Source organism: Pelobates fuscus, chromosome 11, assembly GCF_036172605.1.
Source record: "Pelobates fuscus isolate aPelFus1 chromosome 11, aPelFus1.pri, whole genome shotgun sequence".
NCBI classification, from domain to species: Eukaryota; Metazoa; Chordata; class Amphibia; order Anura; family Pelobatidae; genus Pelobates; species Pelobates fuscus.
In genome coordinates, this window is record NC_086327.1 from 106,975,021 (window position 1) to 106,993,808 (window position 18,788).

General features: G+C 38.8%; 1 protein-coding gene across 4 annotated transcripts in view; it reads right to left on the minus strand.

The window, feature by feature from the left end:
- Positions 1–13,378: 13,378 nt before the first annotated feature.
- Positions 13,379–18,788, minus strand: part of TMEM240 (transmembrane protein 240) — a 131,730-nt gene continuing 126,320 nt past the window's right edge. For all 4 annotated transcript variants that reach the window (XM_063436419.1, XM_063436421.1, XM_063436418.1 and 1 more), the window contains one exon: positions 13,379–17,810. In XM_063436419.1, coding sequence (XP_063292489.1) covers positions 17,662–17,810 — 149 coding nt within the window. In that variant the 3' untranslated portion in view covers positions 13,379–17,661. The remainder of the gene's footprint in view (positions 17,811–18,788) is intronic.

Sequence of the window (18,788 nt, forward strand, 5' to 3'; positions counted from 1 at the left end):
TCCTAATGTCCCTCTTTTCTAGGAGCTTCATATTGTTGGTGTGTCTGCGTGTGTAGGAGAGCTCAGCAGCAATAATACCCCCAGTAATGTTTCTTTAAAATGCAAGACACAATAAATGTATTTATTGACCATACCCCAGTCACACCCCTAAAATTGAAGTGTTCCTCTTTGTCCACTCGAAATGTTCGGAGGTATACTACCATGTAAATACAATAAGTACTTACTTTGATAAACATGGATTCATTAACCAGAGCATCATTAAACTAGGGCTTTTTGCTAACATTACCCTAAACCCCATTTATGTAGCGAATATACTGTAGTACTGTAGTAAACTCAGTGGCGAAACTAACGTAGAGGGTCCAGGTGCAAGAATTTGTTTGCCCACTCCCCTTATCACAAGGATGGCCAAAAGGTAGATTCTCATCTGTCGTACATCTCCCACAATACTTTGCCAACTGGGGATCTCTCATTTGCCCATCCTTGCAGGGTTGTATTTAGCAATGAGCAGTGTTTCAATATTTAAATGTAAGCATGTTTTTGAACTGAGTATGTGAATGTAGGGGTGTAAATGTGTAGTGTTATGTTGTGTTTTTTTTTATATACTATTGCCATTTGAAAGCAGTGGTTTACTTGTGTGTAGCGTTTACCTTTGAATGTGGGGGGTGTCTGTATGTAGTGTTGCTATTTGAATGCAGGAGATGTATGCACATATACATATACACTGCCACACACACCCACGGTTACACATACACACATGCAGATACAGACACACACATACACACATGCAGATACATAAACAGGCAGTGACACACATGTTGACACACATACAGACTCACAGATACACACATGCATATACACAGACACACAGATACACACACTGGCACAAATACGTGGAAACACCGTTTCACACATGCAGATACACAGCCATACAGATAGACACAGGAGCACACACTAACACACATGTAGATACATAGACACACATATATTCCCATACAGATACACAGGTGCTTATGCTGAGATACATACAGATACACAGACATACACACTGACAAACATATAGATACAAACACTGACACACATACAGATACACTGACACACAGATATACAGACACAATTCAGAGCAAAATGTATAAATTTTTAGCCCCACTCCCATTTCCTACCTTTTGGGTGCAGGGGGGTGGCTTCCCTGCTGTACAGTTTGCTTGTTGAGGCTGGGGTTGGCTCTCCCAGTCCACACTTCCCTCCGTTCTGCCTTCTCCTGTATGGCTCAGTGTCTGTGTTAGCTGGGAGGAAGTGACAGCCTCTCACTTCCTCCCATGCTGCAGGCATGAGATTGGCCTGGTCGCACTAAGTCCCCGAATACACATACACTCTGGGTGTTCATGGGCCACCCAATGGGACCCTTCAGCCAGCATTAGTTCCCCCACTAAGTAAACTCTTGTCAGGCTTTAAATGCTATATTATTGTTTAGCTTGCATCCTGGATGGTGGAACGAGAGGGGGCATTGCCTGCAAGAAATCTGATTATAATGGTGTAATATATCACCTATGTTAGAACATTATAGATTTTTCGAATTTCATAATAAAATTAGCTCCTTTGTCTGAGTGTATATGTGTGTAGGTATGTACGTGCATATTACATTATCAGTTTTCAAATGCTGTACTGCCCTCTCCCCAGCACTGCCCTGGCATTAATTATTGCAGCTGCAACTACCTAGAAGTGTGACCCCTATCAATCTTAGGCAGACCTCTGCTGCCCCAACATGCACGCGTCTGTGCGTATGTGTTTGTTGCCTTCTACAGCAGGTGGAATGGCAGGATACAAACTCGGGTGTTTAGTTTTTATGGAACCATGTTGAGGTATTCGAGCCATTTATAAAGCACTCAATGTACAGTCTTTCTACTTATAGAATTGGTGATGGAGCAAGCTATTTGTATGTGCAGCATTTTATCTTGAAATCTGCCAGGGTCTTGTTGCACTGCCAGCACATGTGACTTGGGCAGCCTGGAACTCTGTTCCGACTGCCTAATGTTAGTTCTGTGAAATAAAATACGTCTTTTGTCAGGACGCACTGTGCGCTGTCTGGTGAATGACATAATGAGGATTTTCACTTGCAGTAGGCACTGTGAGCGCGCCCACAAGTAGAAGCAGATTGGACTGTGTGTATGCAGATCCCTCACACACAACATCTTTCCTAATACCGCCTCTATTTGCCCATAATTCTGCAACCCTACATATTATTATACTATGTGTCCCTTTTAAATTGTGTCTCCCCCGCCTTCACACCGTCCCAATCATTCGGCCAATCTTTGGTGTGCTGCACAGTGATAGGGAAGAGAAAAGTATTAGAAGAAAACGCGGCGTGACAACAAAAGGGGGGCGTGAGGGAGATACCTAACGATATGGTGACCTTTACAAAAAAAAATATATACCGTATATACTCGAGTATAAGCCGACCCGAATATAAGCCGAGGCCCCTAATTTTACCCCCAAAAACTGGGAAAACTTATTGACTCGAGTATAAGACTAGGGTGGGAAATGCAGGAGCTACTGGTAAATTTCTAAATAAAATTAGATCCTAAAAAAATTATATTAATTGAATATTTATTTACAGTGGGTGTATATAATGAGTGCAGTGTGTGTATGAATGCAGTGTGTGTATGAGTGCAGTGTATGTGTATAAATGCAGTGTGTATATTATGAATGCAGTGTGTGTATGAATGGTATGAATGCAGTGTATGTATGAGTGCAGTGTGTGTATGAGTGCAGTGTGTGTGTATGAGTGCAGTGTGTGTGTGTGTGAATGCAGTGTGTGTGTATGAATGCAGTGTGTGTGTGTGAATGCAGTGTGTATGTATGAGTGCAGTGTGTGTATATAAGTGCAGTGTGTGTGTATGAGTGCAGTGTATGTGTATGAATGCAGTGTGTGTATGTATGAGTGCAGTGTGAGTATGAGTGCAGTGTGTGTATGTATGAGTGCAGTGTGTGTGTATGAATGCAGTGTGTGTGTATGAATGCAGTGTGTGTATGAGTGCAGTGTGTGTATGAATGCAGTGTGTGTATGAGTGCAGTGTGTGTATGAGTTCAGTGTGTGTGTATGAATGCAGTGTGAGTGTGTGATGCAGTGTGTGTTTGTGTATGTGTTGCAGAGCCTTGGTGGGGGGTGGGCATTTTTTTTTTTTGTTATATTATTATTTTTTAATTTACTATTATTTTTTTTATTATTATTTATATATTTTTTTCGTTCCCCCTCCCTGCTTGATACATGGCAGGGAGGGTGGCTCTCACTCCCTGGTGGTCCAGTGGCATTGGCAGTTCAGTGGAGACCGGACCGGCGCGGAGGAGAAGGGAGCTGACAGGAGCTGCAGGAGAGGTAAGTAAACGCTCTCTGCCAGCCCCCCTCCTACACAGCCCCTTGTCTGTATTATGGCAATGTAAATTGCCATAATACAGACATTGACTCGAGTATAAATCAAGTTGGGGTTTTTCAGCACAAAAAATGTGCCGAAAAACTCGACTTATACTCGAGTATATACGATAATTGAGTTAAAAACTAAATGGAGTAACCCTTTAATACACAGTTCAGTGCTTTGTGTATATAAATGAGCGTGTGTGCGAGAAGGTATTTGTATACATGAGTGAATACCTACATGCACGTGTGGCGGTTATATAAATGTATGTACGGTGTGCTGTTTCTGTACATGTATAAAATGCTATATTTCACGATCTGGACATTATTTCATTTTTGCACCAGATACTGCATGGTGTCGGTGATTGACATAATTTGTGCATTAGTCTTCTATTTAATGATTTAGAAGTAAATAATATATTATAATTAATAATGCATGGTTTTATTAACACCATGGAGTAGGAAGCCCCTACTGTGCCAAGTTCCATTGCTCAGTAGAAGCTGCCATTTAGAGCTACCCCCATTCTCATTTTACCCTTTCTCGTTAGTGAAATGTATCATGTTCGGAGAGGAGATAGAAACAACATGTCCTCCTCCCCAGCTACTCTCTATACAAGGAGACTGAATTCATGTTGGCAGATATTGCTTGTGAGGGTAACTCACACCAGTCTCAGACAACCATAAACGTTCCGCTACCCTAATATTAAAGGAAACATAGTCTTAGCTCTAACTGTACATTAGGAGACTATAATGTTATCTAGGGGTTATGGCAACATTATTAACCCCTTAAGGACACATGACGTGTGTGACACGTCATGATTCCCTTTTATTCCAGAAGTTTGGTCCTTAAGGGGTTAAACATCTATACCTTCAGTTAATGTGCGTTATGGCATTATTTTTACCATAATACACTGTATCCCTCCTATCCGTATGTATTTCTATATGTAAATCCTGATTGTCCAACTCTGGTATTCATGCTGTTGCTCTTCTACAATTCCAAAAGAATTGTGGGAGTTGTAGTGTGACACCAACAAGAGGGCTTCAGCTAGACACCATCAATTTAACACTTTCGTGAAGAGGGGTTAATTAGACCTCATTAAATCACAATGGTTCACCTCCTGACATACCATCTATCACAATGGCGTACTGTAGGCAATCGTCGACACTCCAGATATTGTGGACTGCATCTCCCATAATACTCTTACAGCAATAATGAGAGCAAAGCATCATGGGAGAAGTAGTCCACAACATCTGGAGTGCCAAAGGTTGCCTAACCCACAGTCCACAATTGTGTTAAAGCACAATACGATTATTGCTACCTCCATCCTCAATTGTTTATGCAATATTTTTCATATTTTAAGTAACTCTATACACTTAGGGTTTGGATTATAATTATAAATAATTATATTAGCTAGTAATAAATAATATGTATTTTAGCAGCAATGAAGTGGGAGTTGAAGGCCTCAGTAACAGCCCACATATAACACCTACAATATGAATATCTTGTTTAGGAAGACAAAAAAGCTTAATTTACTTTTTAACTCCTGCACTGCTTAATGGATATAGTCTATCTCAGTGATGGCGAACCTATGGCACGCGTGCCACAGGTGACACGCCGAGCCGCCTCTGTGGGCACGCGGCCACAGGTTGCCGGAGGGAGGGTGCGCTCCGCCGGCGCATCCATAAGGCGGCACAAGTGGCCGCCTTAGGGTGCAACGGCCCGGCGGGCGCAAAACCGGAGTGACCGGCAGGAGGTGAGCGCATAGCGCTCCCGCCTGCCAGGCACTCTGTGTAGCGTGGCCGAGCGCGCCGCGGTACATGCTTCCTGTACCCGGGCGGACGGAAATTAAGTGCTCACAGAGAGAGCACTTCCTTTCCGGCCGGTTACAGGAAACTGAGCTCCGCGGTGCGCTCGGCCACGCTACAAGGTAGGAGATCAAGGACAAGTGGGGATGGGAGGGGGGAAGAAAACTGAGGGAGAGATGGGAGGGGGGAAGAAAACCGAGGGAGAGATGGGAGGGAGGGAAGAAAACTAAGGGAGAGATGAGAGGGGGAAGAAAACCGAGGAAAGACACACACACACACACACACATCACCCCACACAAACACACACATCACCCCACACAAACACACACATCACCCCACACACACCCCACCCACCCACACACACCCCACCCACCCACACACACCCCACCCCACTTACACACCACCCCACTTACACACCACCCCACTTACACACCACCCCACTTACACACCACCCCACTTACACACACACACACCACCTCCCCCACACACACCCCCCACCTCCCCCCCACACACACACACACACACACACACCACCCCCCACCCCCACACACACACACCACCCCCCACCCCCACACACACACACCACCCCCCACCCCCACACACACACACAACCCCCACACACACCACCCTACACACAAACACATCACCCAGACACAAACACATACACTGTACCACTCAATGCAGTATGTGTGTACGTAGCAGTCTGTGTGTGTGTGTGTGTACTCAGCAGTCTGTGTGTGTGTGTGTACTCAGCAGTCTGTGTGTGTGTGTGTGTGTGTGTGTGTGTGTACTCAGCAGTCTGTGTGTGTATGTGTGTGTACTCAGCAGTCTGTGTGTGTGTGTACTCAGCAGTCTGTGTGTGTGTGTGTACTCAGCAGTCTGTGTGTGTGTGTGTACTCAGCAGTCTGTGTGTGTGTGTGTGTGTGTACTCAGCAGTCTGTGTGTGTACTCAGCAGTCTGTGTGTGTGTGTGTGTGTACTCAGCAGTCTGTGTGTGTGTACTCAGCAGTGTGTGTGTACTCAGCAGTCTGTGTGTGTGTATTTAGCAGTCTGTGTGTGTGTATTTAGCAGTCTGTGTGTATGTACTGAGCAGTCTGTGTGTGTGTATTTAGGAGTCTGTGTGTGTACTCAGCAGTCTCTGTGTGTGTGTGTACTCAGCAGTCTGTGTGTATTTAGCATTCTGTGTGTGTGTGTGTGTATTTAGCATTCTGTGTGTGTGTACTCAGCAGTCTGTGTGTGTGCGTACTCAGCAGTCTGTGTGTGTGTGTATTTAGCAGTCTGTGTGTGTGTGTACTCAGCAGTCTGTGTACTCAGCAGTGTGTGTGTGTATTTAGCAGTCTGTGTGTGTGTGTGTGTACTCAGCAGTCTGTGTGTGTGTATTTAGCAGTCTGTGTGTGTGTGTGTGTGTACTCAGCAGTCTGTGTGTGTGTACTCAACAGTGTGTGTGTACTCAGCAGTCTGTGTGTGTGTGTGTGTATTTAGCAGTCTGTGTGTGTGTATTTAGCAGTCTGTGTGTGTATTCAGCAGACTGTGTACTCAGCAGTCTGTGTGTGTATTCAGCAGTCTGCTAAATACAGACAGACTGCTAAGTACACAGACAGACTGCTAAGTACACAGACAGACTGCTAAGTACACAGACAGACTGCTAAGTACACAGACAGACAGACTGCTAAATACACATACAGACAGACTGCTAAATACACATACAGACAGACTGCTTAATACACATACAGACAGACTGCCGAGCACACACACAAACATGTTAATTAGTTCGGACAACTGTATGAGTTTTTTCTAAACTTAAACCTCAGTATTCAGGTTTAATTGCCGTTTTGGCACTTTGAGGGAAAAAAAATTGGCATGTATTACAGTTTGGGCACTCGGGCTCAAAAAGGTTCGCCATCACTGGTCTATCTTGTGTAAGATTTTTTAAATAAATCACAGTGTTCAATTAAGTAACTTTAAAAACTATCCTATTTAATATGTGCATTAAAAAAAATTCTAAGAATATTTAAGACATGTCCATGGCTAGTTATAACAAGATGCAGGGATATGCTCACTAAGTGGCTCGCAAACTATAGGAGAATGTATAAAAGCAACTTTGATTTTGAGAATTCTTATTGTATCAGCTCAATTGAGTTACAGATTTTTATATTTATATGTTTCATTAAATTCTGAAAATTGTTTGGCATTTTTCACCACAAACTGATGATTAGTGAATAAACCCAGTGATATGACAAGGCACAAAATCACCAATTTCAAAGTCCAATGTTTCCTACCAAGCCAGAATTTGCACTGATCAGTTTGTGGTGCTATAAAAATATACAAAATAGCAAATTCACCTAAGACCGGTTATGTATAACATCTACTGCATTAAATATCTGAAAAATTAATGCTTTAACTCTAGTGATAATATTTTGAAAGATTAATTTAAATATTTTTTTCCCAGGAGATGACAGTATGAAAACATACTAGGTTTCAGCTATTGTTGTAATCCTGAATACGATCCTAGAATAATTACTGGAAATGTGGATTAGATAGCAGAACATAATAAAAATGTAATATATCATATTTTTTTTTAAATAATGCATTATGTTAAAGCATCCTTTAGTATTATATAACCAGTAATCATTAATTAATGTGCATACAAATTTCCCTATAAATATTAGTGGCACACTAATAATGTTACAAAATAAAAATAAAATCATGAATCCCACTTCTGCCACCAAAATAAATGAAACATATTAGTATAGCTTGTATAGTTAATTCCCCAATCACTGTGCAAACTCTATTGACATATAACAAAATGAGCGTACAAAATATTTAATTGTGGTGGAGGATGACAATATGCTTGTTTACAAGACCTTCCTATGCCAAATTAAATTAACAAAATATTTCAGCAAGAAAGAAACAACTTATTACAGAGAAACACGGACACACTTTTACATACAAACTGAGTCACATTTGCAGATACAAATTCCTTAGAGCAACACTACCTTTAGTCTGGACAAAAATACAGAAAATACCCACTTAGACAAGTACAGGTGCAGCAAAGCACTTAATGCAATAAGATCTCAGCGTCAAACCCTACAGAGAACAATGCAACAATATTAGTGATGTATCTTCAAGTGATCCCTGAGACAAAAAAAATTCTATTGGTAAACTATAAGAAAATATGTTTTAGAAATTTGGCACAAGGTACTCACCAGTTACTAAGAAATGATTTTGACTGTCAAACATCATATAAACATACCCAAATGATCCCTAAAAAAATTAAAATTTTTACTACCCATGCAACATAATGTAAGACAATTTATTTTTTTTACATTTTATTTTCACTCTTTAAAAAAAGACTGTTTTGCTTTATTATTTTTGTTTCAGTTTGCATTTATCTTACCATATATATCCCTTAGCTGTGTTTATTACAAATATTTTCATCCAACTTTGAAAATATACATTTTCCATATGTAAATTGTTAGAATTCACAAAGGAAAAATACAAATAAATCCCACTTCTACCACCAACTTTTCAGAAAATGATTAGTGCAGCCTGTGATGTAAATGTTCTAATAAATGCACACAACCACCCATTTAAAACAACTACATATTTTGTCATTATTTTCCTCTCTAATTTGCAGTGGTGAAGGTTTCAAATATCCCACTATTTATTATATTATCCAAAGTAAATTAACACATCCAACAATCTTACTGCTATAAAACAACATCAACATCATAAGATATTTAGAGAATGAGAAGATGGGTATAAATTGTGTTAGAATCATACATCTTACATTGATGTAATATTTTGAAGGATAGTACTATTATGTTATCATCAACTTATATTCAGAACACAGAATTTAAGAGTTCGGATTTAAAGGGACACTATAGTCTCCAAAACAGCAGTTTTGCTGTATAAATCATGCTTCTGTCATTTCACTGCTCAATTATCTGACATTTAGGAGTTAAATCACTAGTCACACCTCCTCTGGCTGTGAATAGCACCGCCTGCAATAAAAAAAATGGTTTCATTTTCAATAAGATGCAACTTACTTTAAAAGTTCTTATCTCTTGCTTTGTAAATTGAACTTTAATTACATACAGGAGGCTCCCGCATGGTTTAGTGAACTATTAACAGAGCAGGAGATAATAAACTCCAAGTTAGACAGAATTTGCAATAAAGGAAATGTAAACATTAGATGACTTTACAGGAAGTGTTTAGGAAGTCTCTGCAGGCCACATGCAGAGAGGTGGGACTACAACTGCATAAATAAAGTGATTAACGCCTAAATGGCAGAGAAGTGAGCAGTGAGATTGCAGGGGCATGATCTATTCATCATAATTGCGTCAGTAAGCTAAAGTTGTTTTGGTGGCTATAGTGTCTCTTAAAGTATGTCTCGATAGTTTTATTCAAATAGTTTGTTGCAAAGCTGAAAACTATTTACATTTAATTCAATGCTGGAGGATTCAGGTAAACTTTTAGTGCACCATTATTTGAGTAGTAATTTAATGATCTATGTGACTATTGTAGGGTTTTGGGGTAATTTGTTACTTCAAAATCTAGTGAAAGGACCATTTATTAGCTCCCACCTAGGAGTAAAATTTACATTGTGATGAAAATCTTAAAATACGAATCTTTATAACAAGCACACACTTTCTTTCCATACAAAAAAAAAATCTAAAATATGATGCAAATTACAAGGTATAGTGTTTAAATTAGTTCAGACACTCAGAAAAGATACTTTAGGGGAATAATATAAGAGATTATTGAAAACCCCCAGGTCTGACTCAAAATACCAAATTACAAGGTTAACACATTCTAAGCAAAGGGGTCCCTAACCTTAGATATGCCAATTATGTATTTCTAAAAACAACTGTAAAATCATTAGATATTGAGTAACTGGGCATTCATGTAATAATACGTGTCCGAATAAAGGTAATTGAATACATGTTAGATACAGAATAAATGCAGTTGATGCTTCTGTTATAATTAAATTCTCACAATCGCAAAATGTTCTAAAAAGATGGCTCATATTATCCTCGCAGCTACCAAGACATTCTGCTGTCTGATATAATCAATCCAGTGGGAAGACATTATAGATGTATCTAAATAAATGGGGAACACAGTCACACCCATAAAGGACATTATTAAGCAATTGCTATGCCGCAGGAATGCAGCAAAGTGAATTTTCATATTCTAGGGAGCGTGAATTGAAATCAAAATGCAGGGAAACGGATTCAGTGAGACTTATTTTTCTTGCAATTAGATTGCGGTGATTGGCTCAAGCTGTTGCCATGGTTACCACGGAGTAGTGTGCTCTGCAGCTTGTCAACATGTATTTTCTTGGAATGTTGTAGTTCATCTGTTGTGATATGCGTTTCATAAACAAATATTACCTTAATCACTTAGACTTGTCCCTTCGTCCCAGCACTAGACTACATTACCCAGGTCATTTATACGGTGTAATGCAGAGGTAACCAATGTGTGATAGTGCTGCTGTTAGACTCACTTCTCATTATCCATATCCAAATGAATGACTGTGGATGATGGGAGTAAGTAGCCGGGCATAAAATGTATACAGACATATATATATAATAAAATAAACTCAGAAAAATCCCATACGGTAGTCAGTGAAATTACACTGTTTCAGTTTTTTGGCTCTTTTATTAAACACCGAATTGCACACTGGGATGACAAATCACTAGGAACAATTCAGCCCATGGAAAAAAACAAAACTTTTCTTGACCATTAACATACTTTAGCTTGCTGAAATGCTTTATGCTTTGTGTGTGGAGAGTGTCATTTTCTTCATTCTACATGATATGCAGATTTCAATAAAATTTGCACTTTTACACCCCTCCCTCCCCACTCCCCCACGCTCCTGGCTGTCATCCAAACATTCGGTCCTGTTACTTTCAGGTTTGCCTAACTCAGTGGAGCTAAACTCAAGAGACAGCAATTGCCCAGAGCACCTGCCTTGCAAAGACTTCTCATTGTGCTGCACTGGGAAATCTGTGATTGGACAGCCACAGAAAGTCTGGGCGGGGTTAGAAGAGGAGGGCTTGCAAAGTCAGCAGACAAGAGAAATGCAGCTTTAGATATATCCCTAGAGAAAAAATGCATAATTAATTGCATGCAAATTTCCACTTAAGGGTATATCTACTAAACAATATTTTTGTATATATATTTTTGTATTTTGGCAGTGAAATGTCCCTTTAAGTGAGAGTGAACTCAACATTGTATCAACCCCGCATTTAGTGTGACTTTTTGTTGCTTACATGTAAGCATACAATGATAAAAATGTACATGTCATAACTTGGAATTTATTCAAATAAAACAATGTATCAATATGTAACTCAGTGACAGATGCCACATTTGCAGCAATATTTTAATGTATACAATTATTTTTTCCTAATTACCCTTTACGTCATTATATGCTTATCATATGAAATATTAATAAAATTCATGCTAAGTTTGTATATGGAGTTTGCATATCTTTTATATATCTTTTTTATATAACGAATTATTTTTTATCATGCCTAAAATAATTCATGTTTGTGATCAACTTTACAGGTCATTCACTAAATAGAGAATTTAAACTGAATTTCAATTTTAGGGCCAGATTAGCTAATTTGAAAGCAGACTTTCAGAATTTTCCCATGAATTTGAAATTCATTTCAAACTCTCAATTTAGAGAATAACCAAGTTTTTTGGCACCTTTTTAATTAAATATTAAATATAATGTATACTAATATCTTTATATTTTAAATCCTACCCTCTCGTTATCATGATTATAGTTTCATGCTCCAACTAATTATGAAAAAGGATTATGTGGAGCAAATTTACATATATACCATATGGAATTAGCAGTCTGGGGGGGAAACTAAAATACTCAACACGTGCATTCTCTGGACTACAGTATAAAGAAAAAAACTATTAAAACTATAGTAGAAAAAAATTAATTGATCAGTTATCAATGGTATCTTTGTTAATGAAAGGGGAGTCCTCGGTACAATAACATGAGAGTGTGTATAGGCACATGCAGTCAAAGAAATAGAATGTCATGTGTTGCAAGTTGTGAAGAGTTGGAAACTGAGCTAAATAATAAATGAACACATTTGTCAAGTTATTAAAATACTCCAATTTATTTTGCCCAACATTTTGCAGCTCCTTTGCAAAATCACTACAACTCACTTACAAATGAATAAATTCCAATGTGTATTGCATCAATAAAACAAGACAACAGTGTAGATCAGAACAAACAAAACATCAACAAGGTTATTCACCGAACCTGAATCTGTTGGTCATAGTGAATTTCAAATTTGAAGCCAAAATAGCTGAATTGGACAATTGTTCCAACTTGACTATTTAAAAAAAATTTTATTACCAATTTTCTGCTATTGTCCCGCTGTCCTGAACTGCTCCCAAAAAGTGTAGCTCAAGCGCAACATTAGGCATCCTTGTGCTTCACCCATGGGTCTAGGGCCCTGCACAGAGCACAGTAACAGTGCCCCTGGCATGGTCCGTGGACCTGGCCTCCTTGATTGGCAGGCAGCCTGACATGCATTCATGCAAGGCTGAACTGTCAGTCATCTGGGCAAGTGCATCACAGACCTGCCGGTTTCCCACTTCTACACTTTTTTTGTGGGGTATGAAATGACGGGATACTGGAGCATTTAACATGTTTTGTACTTGCACATTCTGATGGGAAAGCTTAGGTATAGCTAAGTTTACATCTCTGTTATAAATATTTTAGTTTTTTTTATTTGCCCTTGAGTGCAAATAAGTTATGTTTTAATTTGTGGACTTGATTAATGTATTAGACATTTCTTGCACCTTGACAACCATCAATCCCACTTTCCTGCACTGTATGTATGTTCAATTAAATTCCATAGAGGTAATATTGTTTCTTTAGGCGAACACACTAGTACCCCAACACGATAGTAAATCCCACCCCATAGTTTGTCTACCCTGCTCTAGCTGCTTAGATACACTCAGGATTTTTTACTAACGTGAATTCAAAGTAAATTTCAATTTAGTGTCAAAATAGCTCAACTGAAAAAAATCTCTAAGTCCATTCTGCTTCCAATTTGACTACTTTAGCCTTAAACTTGAAATTCATTTTGAATTCTCATTTTCGCAAATAACCCTGGCAGGATATTTGTGCGTATTCTTTGATTCCAAACCAGGGGTAGCAATTCTCAGCATTTCAGCTATTGCAAACTACATATTTCATAATCTTTAGCAAAATGTTTTGCTGCATAGACAGGGGTCCTGAGCACTTTTATACTCTATGTTTTAAGTATACTAGTACCAGTATAAAAGACAGACATTCCTCACTTACTGACCAGGTTCTGTTCCTACAACCTGGCCGTAGAACGAATTGGTCGGTAAGTGAGGAGTTAAGGGATTCCCTGCTCTGGTGCGTTCGTCTATGTTCGGGAAAACGTCCCCGAACATAGACAAATGTACCAGAGCAGGGAATCCCTCTAATCTATGTTCGGGGAAATTTCCCCGAACATAAGTGCAAGCCGTCGTAAAACAGGTAGGTCGCCAAATGACGACCACCGGTATATACTACACATGGTCTATAGCTGATCTAAGAGAAATTTAAAAGCTGATCATATTGGGGATTAATGTTTTAATGAAAAAAAAAAACCATGGTATTTAAATCAGAAATAAAAACATTGAATTAAAATATTCAGTAGAAATATGCCTTAGACATCATTTGACCACTCTCTCGCAATTTCACCTCGATTAGCCATTTAGATTTTTATTTTCATATCAAAATGAAAAAAAATTATGATCCCCATAAAATCCTATGTCCTGGTAGTGCTAGTGCCCTCTAATTTTAATATGTGCACTGCATGTCACTTTAAATTAAAAGGTGCTTAGAGTTTAGGGTGCCTAAGGAATCAATGCACACTGCAGTGACTATTTATGAATCACTTTGGTATGCATTTATTCTAAACATATAGGGCTATACAATAGTTTTGGGCAAAAGTAAACATGTATTTTGTAAATTATTGATTTATATAGAATGTTGTCAGCCCCAGTTGTTGGAAAGTCAGCATTCTGATTGGCTTTGCTGACATTAAAGCATCTCCCAAGCTATTACAGAGATAGAGTTATGAGCTGTGTTGACCTCTAATAAATAAACATAGAGGACAAAGAGCAAAATGCAATGCCATGTGGCCAAAGAAGGCAATATTATGGCAGATACCAAAAGACAGGGCAGTTGTATAGCACGTAACTTAACAAATGAAGGCTGAAAGCATAACTCATATCAAATCTCTGCAATTGATGGCAAGCCTCTTGATTGAAGCCTATGTGGACTGACTGAGACTTTGTCCATTCAACAACTGATCACATTACTGAAAATAGCTTACTTTGTGGCCTATCTTCTCCCTTCCACCATGTTTGGATAATACTTAATTTAATTGCCTTCTGGCCACTGTAGGAGAAGGATGGGGCAATCTTAGCGCCAAGGCATCTAGAAATTAACCAGGTGTCTGACCACATAACCTCAAGTGAACCTTCCATGGGCATAATTTAGCTTATTCTCTCCCTTTTCTATCATAGCTTGTCCTGCCCCTTCCCTGGCCATATTAAAGATCGTACTGTGTCTTTCTTGGCTACATTATAGATCGTGATGTCCCTTCCCTGGCCATATAGCAGATCATTTTGTCCCTTTTCTGGCCATATGGTAGATCATTTTGTCCCTTCCCTGGCCATATTATACCCTGGCCATATTATGCCTTGTACTCTTGCTTCCCTGGCCATATTATAACCCATACTGCCCCTTTCCTGGCCATATTATAGTTCGTACGGTTCCTTCCCTTGGCATATTATAGCATGCTGTCTCATCCCTGGCCATATTATAGAGCATGCTGTCCCATCTCTGGTCATAATATAGCTCGTACTGCCGTTCCCTGACCATTTTATAGCCATATTAAAGCCATATCATACGGTCCTATCCCTAGCCATATTATAGCTCGTACTGTCTTTTCCCTGGCCATATTATAGTTCATACTGTCCCATCCCTGGCCATATTATAGTTCATACTGTCCCATCCCTGGCCATATTATAGAGGGTGCTGTCCCATGCCTGGCCATATTATAGAGGGTGCTGTCCCATCCCTGGCCATATTATACATTGTACTGTCCCTTCTGTGGCCATATCATACTGTACCTTTCTGTTACCAAATCAAACCATGCTGTTCCTTCTCTGTCCATATTATAGCTCGTATTGTCCCTTCCCATTCTCAAATATGTTTCAGATGGAATATCCCTATTTTATCTCCTTCGTGCCAATGTAGGAGAATGAGGGGGCAATTTCAGGATTAACATCGGATTCATTTTTATCTTGTGACTCCTGCAGGTGACAAACAAGTTGACCACCTGGAGGAGCACTGTATCCAAACGTAGCATGGGCAGCATATTGTTAAAAAACAAAACACACGAGAAAATAACGCTTCTGATATTTAAATGTAATTAACTAATATTTCCCTAAATGGAAGATATCTTGACCAAGAAGTGGTAAGTAACTGGGGCATTAAAGGCGTGCTGTTGTATTTAAACCCTCCAGTGCATATAAAATAAGTATCACATTGCATTGAACACTATTCTAGTACTCCCAAGGTTAAATAAAGTGCTTACAATAACAGGCTGTTTAAGTTATACCTTAGCATGGTCATGATGGCTTATGGCATTATGATTGTAAATCCTACTGAAACATTAAACATTACCTCTGTATTTTCTTAACATCCAATCCCTTTCATCCAATCCTATTTGTTTCCATGGCAATTATAAATGATCAACAAACCTTTTGATGTCTATTATCATTAAGGCATGAGCTGTTGATGCTAAAGAAACAATTCCAGTTACACACACAAACACAGTGCCCTTATTAGACACAACCATTGATGAACCTTCAAATGTCCGAGTAAAATAAAACACCCAGAAAAAAAACACCCACGACAACACACAGAAAACAAAAAAAAATGAACAATCTTGAAATCAAAGACAAAAAGGTGTACCGAAAGGCAGAGAACCTTCATGCAAAGTTCTATGGAAATCTGCCACATTCCCATGCAGTTTCACCATTTTATCATCATCATCGTCATCATTACCATCGAGCCACTTCGCAGGAAGTGAATACAAGAAACTTATTTGAAAGGAGAACTAACACAAAACAAGAAGCAGCAAACAAACAAAAACATGTTCGTGAAATCCAACATTTCTTTTTTTTTCTTTTTAAACAGAATTGAAATATATAATAAAACACATTGGATGGTTTTTAAATATATCCATATTTTATCTTTCTGCCAGTGAGTCTTGCCGGGGCTTGCAACTAACATCAAAGAATCCCCATTACTCCAACCCTCTTGTCACAGCAAATTCTTTAAAGGTGCAGTCCCACTTAGCAACATAGTTTAGGAATGCAAAAAAGAGGTATCACCTCACAATAAAACCACATTTATGACAATTTCATCCTAATCTAAAGATGTGTTGTTATTGTTTTATTCATTTTTTTTTGTTGTTGTTGTTATTTGGGATTTTAAGCCAGTTTGCATGATGTACAAGGACAAGTACCACAGAGATAGCCAGAAACTGTCAGACATTTTCAACGGTACTCACAAACAAAAACAATTATTACAACAATATTTCTGAAACACAGAACAAGGGAAATGATGACCCCATGACAACGTATGTCTTCAAGGATTCATATTTTTATTTCATTGGTTTCTTTAAAGAATATTTCTCTGTGCTAGTGTAAGTGGAACTGCACTTTTAAAATGCCTCTCAGCGTACTCTTTGTAAGCACACAGTAGGGCAGTGGGGAGGTAAAATGGTTTGATCCACTGAAGACCATAGTTTAGTTGTCTTAGCAGCCCATGTGAGACTTCTTCAAACTGACTGAAGAGAGAGATTGATTCAGACACTTTCTGGCTGCTAAGATCGACAAGTTTTGTTTTTTTGTTTTTTGTTACGTAGTGTGCTGCCATACCAAATTTTACAGCGTGATGCAACAAAATACACTCAACTGCCCAAACCCCCATCACTACATACACACACAAAATTTAGAATAAGTCTTGAGGTTTCCACACCTTGCACTTTTGAAAGTATTAATGACGCGTCCTTGTTAGAATCTTTTTTTTCCTTTTTTTTTTTTTACATATTTACAGAAGTTCCACAATAAAATCAAAGGCCCGGGGACATGTACCGAGGTCCTTAAGTTGGATTCCTTTCCACTTTCTATATGAAGTCGTTTCCCTACCAAATAATGGCAGGAGCACAAGGCATGAAGGAAGAAAATTGCTTTCCTACTGTCTTCCCATTTCGGAAAATGAATTCACAGATTTCTGTATTTTTTTTTTTTATATTCCCCAAAAGGAAAGAAATGTCCCATATCTCCTGACTGTAGAGGATACTGTCTGTAGAGGGCCCCTCAAAGATGTCTAGGACTAGGGTGGCCATTATGATACAGCTTTTGCTTAATATGAACCATATTCCCACTGGTGTCATCATACTGCCGCGGGTGGCGTTTCCGGAAATCCCTCAAGTTACAAAACTTTGGAATCCAGGACCATGTGTTGTCTGCAGAGTGGAAACAAAAATAAATAATATTTATAACAGCAAATGCCTGCACTTACAACAAAGATACAATTAAATACCTGTCCATTCATCTTGAAAGCTTTTTCTTGGACATGTTCAGAGAAGCGCCAATTTTGGAGAAATGTTCAAATGTTCAAACTTTCCTGAATTCCATTAAAAATCTTACACTTTCTTTTACACCTAAGATGGCAACCCTAGTTATCCTGCAATCATCTTTTAAATCTCAAAATACATTTATTTACATGGCTCTTACTACTGCCCAAAAAAAATCTATATTACAAAATTAGATTTCAGCACTGACCACCACTCTAATGAAAAGGAAACTTTTTCATAATTTGAAAATGGATTGCACAGAGTCCATGACACATAAAGATTAGAAAACTAAAACACTTTTTCAGAACTACAATGCTACATTAAAGGAACACTATAGGGTCAGGAACACAAACATGTATTCCTGACCCTATAGTGCTAAACCCACCATTTAGGTGGCTTGCCTCCCCCTTAAAATCATGAAAAACTCCACTTATTTCCAGCGGTGTGCGGGTCTGCCGGCACTGGACCCATCTGAGGAGTGGCCACTTGGAGGTGTCCCTAGGGGCAATGTAAACACTGCCTTTTCTCTGAAAAGGCAGTGTTTGCATGAAAATACCTGCATGTAATGATTATACCCACCAGAACAACTAAATTAAGCTGTAGTTGTTCTGGTGTCTATAGTGTCGATTTAATTTTCTCAATGTATAGATGTGTGGAACACTCGAAAAAAATTCAAATACTAATGAGTATTTGCATACAGTTCTGGAGGTAAGGCCATCAGTTGCAATTGATATTGCCATTTAATATTTCAACAGCGAGTTTGGGTGGGATGCGATTATGGGATGTTTGTTTAAACAAGGCACTGCTATTCTAACTGTATTTGTCAATATCTGAAAACAACATATTAATAGTACAATGTGTCAAATT